The sequence below is a fragment of the Pelodiscus sinensis genome, chromosome 9 (assembly GCF_049634645.1).
Source record: "Pelodiscus sinensis isolate JC-2024 chromosome 9, ASM4963464v1, whole genome shotgun sequence".
Taxonomy (NCBI): Eukaryota; Metazoa; Chordata; order Testudines; family Trionychidae; genus Pelodiscus; species Pelodiscus sinensis.
In genome coordinates this window covers 59308892-59314891 of record NC_134719.1, presented here as the reverse complement: position 1 = coordinate 59314891, position 6000 = coordinate 59308892, and the positions used below count along the sequence as shown (strand labels likewise).

At 64.5% G+C, this 6000-nt stretch overlaps 1 protein-coding gene across 1 annotated transcript in view; it reads left to right on the top strand.

Moving 5' to 3' along the window:
- The first annotated feature begins 253 nt into the window (after window positions 1–253).
- QSOX1 (quiescin sulfhydryl oxidase 1) overlaps window positions 254–6000 on the top strand; it is a 37876-nt gene continuing 32129 nt past the window's right edge. Inside the window, exon 1 of the mRNA XM_075936819.1 lies at window positions 254–607. Within this exon, the coding sequence (XP_075792934.1) occupies window positions 370–607 (238 nt within the window). The 5' untranslated portion in view covers window positions 254–369. The remainder of the gene's footprint in view (window positions 608–6000) is intronic.

Below are 6000 nucleotides of genomic sequence, written 5' to 3'. Positions count from 1 at the left end.
GATGCCCAACTCCAGCTACTTGAGTCGAAGCATCTAACAGGGCACTTTGAGGCCGTCCACGCTGCAGGAGGCTTCTCCCCACCCGGCGGAAGAGGAGGTTTGGCGGGGGCGCTGCTGTCTCGACTCACCGGGGCCACCTGCCTCCAGGCGCAGCAAGGCGCGGGGACCCCACCTGGGTCCCCCTCCCCTCCCTTCCTGCGGCCCCCGGAGCCGGGTCACGCCTCCCAGGGCGGCCGCTGGAAGGAAGGGGAGGTGCCCGGCCGGCCGGCTCCGCCCGCGGCTCCTCCCCAGCGGCTGGGGCCGGGCAGCGCTGGCTCCAGCAGCCAAGTTCTTCCCCCCGTGGTCGCGCTGCGCTGCCGGCGGTGGAAGATGGCGAGGCGACGCTGCCCCCCGCCCGCGCTGGCGCTGCTGCTGGCGGCCGCCCTGCCCGGGGTGCCCGGCGGCCTCTACTCGCCCTCCGACCCGCTGGTGCTGCTGCAGGCGGACACGCTGGAGCGCAGCGTCCTGCGCTCGGGCAGCGCCTGGTTCGTGGAGTTCTACGCGTCCTGGTGCGGCCACTGCATCCACTTCGCCCCCACCTGGCGGGCGCTGGCCGCCGACGTGCAGGGTGAGTGGCCGGGCCGCGGGCCGCCCCTCCTCCCTCCGGCCCCCCGAGGGGGCACTGGGCCACCTGCCGCTGCGCCGCGCCCGGGTCATCGCCCCCGGAGCCACCCCGTGGATGCTCCCTGGCCGGGAGCTTCATTCTGCCCCCTCCTCCCAGCCAGCTTCATTCTGCCCCCCTCCTGCCCCCTCCCCCCAGCCAGCTTCATTCTGCCCCCTCCCCCCAGCCAGCTTCATTCTGCCCCCCCTCCTACCCCCTCCCCCCAGCCAGCTTCATTCTGCCCCCCTCCTGCCCCCTCCCCCCAGCCAGCTTCATTCTGCCCCCTCCCCCCAGCCAGCTTCATTCTGCCCCCCCTCCTACCCCCTCCCCCCAGCCAGCTTCATTCTGCCCCCCTCCTGCCCCCTCCCCCCAGCCAGCTTCATTCTGCCCCCTCCCCCCAGCCAGCTTCATTCTGCCCCCCTCCTGCCCCCTCCCCCCAGCCAGCTTCATTCTGCCCCCTCCCCCCAGCCAGCTTCATTCTGCCCCCCCTCCTACCCCCTCCCCCCAGCCAGCTTCATTCTGCCCCCTCCTCCCAGCCAGCTTCATTCTGCCCCCTCTCCTGCCCCCTCCCCCCAGCCAGCTTCATTCTGCCCCCTCCTCCCAGCCAGCTTCATTCTGCCCCCCTCCTGCCCCCTCCTCCCAGCCAGCTTCATTCTGCCCCCCTCCTGCCCCCTCCCCCCAGCCAGCTTCATTCTGCCCCCTCCTCCCAGCCAGCTTCATTCTGCCCCCCTCCTGCCCCCTCCTCCCAGCCAGCTTCATTCTGCCCCCCTCCTGCCCCCTCCCCCCAGCCAGCTTCATTCTGCCCCCTCCCCCCAGCCAGCTTCATTCTGCCCCCCTCCTGCCCCCTCCCCCCAGCCAGCTTCATTCTGCCCCCCTCCTGCCCCCTCCTCCCAGCCAGCTTCATTCTGCCCCCCTCCTGCCCCCTCCTCCCAGCCAGCTTCATTCTGCCCCCCTCCTGCCCCCTCCTCCCAGCCAGCTTCATTCTGCCCCCCTCCTGCCCCCTCCTCCCAGCCAGCTTCATTCTGCCCCCTCCTCCCAGCCAGCTTCATTCTGCCCCCCTCCTGCCCCCTCCTCCCAGCCAGCTTCATTCTGCCCCCCTCCTGCCCCCTCCTCCCAGCCAGCTTCATTCTGCCCCCTCCTCCCAGCCAGCTTCATTCTGCCCCCCTCCTGCCCCCTCCTCCCAGCCAGCTTCATTCTGCCCCCCTCCTGCCCCCTCCCCCCAGCCAGCTTCATTCTGCCCCCCTCCTGCCCCCTCCCCCCAGCCAGCTTCATTCTGCCCCCTCCTCCCAGCCAGCTTCATTCTGCCCCCTCTCCTGCCCCCTCCTCCCAGCCAGCTTCATTCTGCCCCCCTCCTGCCCCCTCCCCCCAGCCAGCTTCATTCTGCCCCCTCCTCCCAGCCAGCTTCATTCTGCCCCCTCTCCTGCCCCCTCCTCCCAGCCAGCTTCATTCTGCCCCCCTCCTGCCCCCTCCCCCCAGCCAGCTTCATTCTGCCCCCCTCCTGCCCCCTCCCCCCAGCCAGCTTCATTCTGCCCCCCCTCCTGCCCCCTCCTCCCAGCCAGCTTCATTCTGCCCCCTCCTCCCAGCCAGCTTCATTCTGCCCCCCTCCTGCCCCCTCCCCCCAGCCAGCTTCATTCTGCCCCCTCCTCCTGCCCCCTCCTTCCAGCCAGCTTCATTCTGCCCCCCCTCCTGCCCCCTCCCCCCCAGCCAGCTTCATTCTGCCCCCCCTCCTGCCCCCTCCCCCCCAGCCAGCTTCATTCTGCCCCCTCCTCCCAGCCAGCTTCATTCTGCCCCTCTCCTGCCCCCTCCCCCCAGCCAGCTTCATTCTGCCCCCTCCTCCCAGCCAGCTTCATTCTGCCCCCCCTTCTTCAGCCAGCTTCATTCTGCCCCCTCCTCCCAGCCAGCTTCATTCTGCCCCCTCTCCTGCCCCCTCCTCCCAGCCAGCTTCATTCTGCCCCCCTCCTGCCCCCTCCTCCCAGCCAGCTTCATTCTGCCCCCCTCCTGCCCCCTCCTCCCAGCCAGCTTCATTCTGCCCCCCTCCTGCCCCCTCCCCCCAGCCAGCTTCATTCTGCCCCCTCCTCCCAGCCAGCTTCATTCTGCCCCCTCTCCTGCCCCCTCCTTCCAGCCAGCTTCATTCTGTCCCCCTCCTGCCCCCTCCCCCCAGCCAGCTTCATTCTGCCCCCCCTTCTTCAGCCAACTTCATTCTGCCCCCCTCCTGCCCCCTCCTCCCAGCCAGCTTCATTCTGCCCCCCCTTCTTCAGCCAACTTCATTCTGCCCCTCCTCCCCCCAGCCAGCTTCATTCTGCCCCCTCCTCCCAGCCAGCTTCATTCTGCCCCCCTCCTGCCTCCTCCTCCCAGCCAGCTTCATTCTGCCCCCCCTTCTTCAGCCAACTTCATTCTGCCCCTCCTCCCCCCAGCCAGCTTCATTCTGCCCCCTCCTCCCAGCCAGCTTCATTCTGCCCCCCTCCTGCCTCCTCCTCCCAGCCAGCTTCATTCTGCCCCCCCGCCCCCTCCCCCCCAGCCAGCTTCATTCTGCCCCCCCTTCTTCAGCCAGCTTCATTCTGCCTCCTTCTCCCCCCAGCCAGCTTCATTCTGCCCCCCTCCTCCCCCCAGCCAGCTTCATTCTGCCCCCTTCCCCCCTGCCCCCAGGCAGCTTCATTCTGCCCCCTCCCCCCCAGCCAGCTTCATTCTGCCCCCCCTCCTCAGCCAACTTCATAGAATCATAGGAATCATAGGACTGGAAGGGACCCCTCCCCCTGCCCCTTCCCCCCCAGGCAGCTTCATTCTGCCCCCTCCTTTCCCCTTAACCCTTTCCCCGGCTGCCTCTGTCGCTGCCTCCCCCCGACCGCGGCCGGGGCATCCCTGTGAAACTCCCGGTCCAAGCGCCCAAAGGAGGCCGCCCAGCCCTGCCCCAGCTTCGTCCCTTGTGTGTGTGACGGGTCCCAGCTGTGCGCCGGGGCTGAGCAACCCCCCCCCCCCCCCCCCCCCCCCCCCCCCCCCCCCCGCCAGAGGCTGTCAAAGCCACATGTAAACGGAGCCTCTTCCTGCTTCGCTTCGGCAGGGCCGCTGCTGCCCTTTGGGGGCGGGGAGCGTGCAGGGGGGGTCACTCGAAAGGCTCTGGGGCCGGCCTCGTGGGGCTGTGGGCAGGGCCAGGAGGTGTTGGTCTCAGTCTGGGAGCTACTGAAGAAATGGGGGGGGGGGGGTGGAGGGTTGTTTCACAGGCTTTTTGCCCTGCCCAGTGGGGGTGTGATGGTCCCAGCTGCAGTCTCCGTAGATCAAAGGCCGAGCTGTGCCCCCTTAGCATAGCCTGGTCCAGCCCCTATGGCCCCAGGTGGCTCCATCAATGAGTAGTTCCCGAACTGGTGCTTTGGCCAGTGGGTCTGGCCCCTTAGGTTTGCCCCCCCTCCTCCCCCTCCAGGACATGTGTGTTCAGCACTTTCCATCCTGAGGGATCCCAAGGCATGTTTACAAGTCTGTTAATTGATTGCCCAATTAGAGGCCTGCCTGTGACTCCCTGTTGAAGTGCAGCAGGCCTGCAGGCGGATTGTGACAGCTGCTCAGAAAAGTGCCAAATGGCAGTTGTGGGAAGGAAGTGAAGAATATTGTGGCCATCTGAAATGTGCTGAAGGAATTGTAGGTATATTCTGGCCAGGTTCCAAACACTCCTTCCCCACAGAGCCACGAGGCCCAGCCAGCGGGGTTTGGGTCCCTCTGGAGAGGCAGTGGCGTGCGGCCTAGCACTCTGCTGGAGCATCCTTGGCTTGGGATTGACTCCGAAGGAAGGTTTCCTGTTTCCCATGAATTTACATTAGTTCCTTCAAAGAGCCTTCTCAGCACTGACTCTTTGCAGCTGCTGTGAGGCGGTTAAGTAAATATAATTATCCTCATTGCACAGATCAAGAAGCTGAGTCAGACTGGCTAAGTGTCTTGCCCAAGGTTGCCTGATGAATCAGTGGCAGGACCATGAGGCGCGCTTGCATACTTATGCACTAGACCGTGCAGCCGTGGTGATGAGCCGGCAACCTGAGGTTGGCGTAACTGGATGACAGGGCGGGGTTTCATGCTTACAAGTATTTTCTGGTGGTGTGCCCTGATGCCAGACGCTGTTGTGACTGTGAGACGTAGAGATCCTTGATGGCCTCTTGAGCATTTCCCTTGTGCATCGTCTTGAAGGATCTGGAAAAAACTTAAAAAACAACCAATAGTCTTGCAGCACCTTCGAGACTAACAAAACATGGAGATGGTAGCATGAGCTGTCGTGGGCACAACCCACTTCTTCAGATGACTGGAGTTAAGGGGTTCAGTTTCCAAATAAATAGCAGAGAAAGGAGGGGGGGAGAGAAGGAAGGAGAAGGGGAAAATATTGCCAATAGACTGTCTCTGCTACATGGAGCTGGTAGAGTGGGTACTACGTGCTCTCAAGTCCTGCTTTCTTTCTTGTCATTGGGATGTGGAATGTAGCAGGTTATCCAGTGAAGGTCAAGATGGGGTGGCCAGGACAGCCCTTGCAAAGTGCATCTTCAGCGATCTGGGCTCTGGCTTCCCACTCTCTGGCTTCCCAGGAGAGGCGCGTTCTTCCCAGCTCGCAGAAGGAAGAACCTGCCCGAGGCTTATGGGACGTGCTGTCGCCCGGCAAGTCACTGGCACGAGTTAGGGGCAGGCCTCTCCGGTCCATGGGTCCCGCTGCTGTGCCATGACCGTGATACCGGCGAGGTCCCTGGCTAATAGCAGCGCGCTCTGGCTTATCGCTGTCCTCTCCGGAACCACCGCCCGTGAGAGCTAGCGTGGGCTGCCCTGCAGGGCTTGCACAGGGCCCGGGCTCACACACAGCAGGGTGCCACGTGCAACGGGCCCAGCCTGCACTGGGATGCCCTGAGCCAGCTGTTTGTGTCTCATGACCTTGCCACTGGGTTGAACTTCCAGCATCTGGTTCTCCACAGATCAGTTAGGGTCCCTTTGCTAGAGCTGCTTGTGCCTTCTGCGCCTCCCCTAGTGTGCTCCTGCAAAGTGACACGCCCAGGGCTGGGAACTAACAGACAGGGGGGGATCGTGAGCCTTGTGCGCACACAGCTGCTACGTGAGCTGGGGCGGGAGCAGCAGCAGCGTCTGCATGGGCTGGTCCGAGGCCTGGAGGAAGCTGCTGGGCAGAGTTCATAGCCCTTTAACCCTCTCTGGAGGAACAGCTTAGTGGTGACAGCTGTTGCCTGGGGCTGATGTCCTGTAGGGAGCGGGGAAAGCTCCACAGTTCAGACTGGATGATTACTGTGGTCCACCCTGCCCTTGGACTTGATGGCCTTAGAGGTGCAGTAGACAGTTGGCCTCCCGTTGGCCCAGAAGTCTGCACTTGGCTCTTTGCCAGCAGG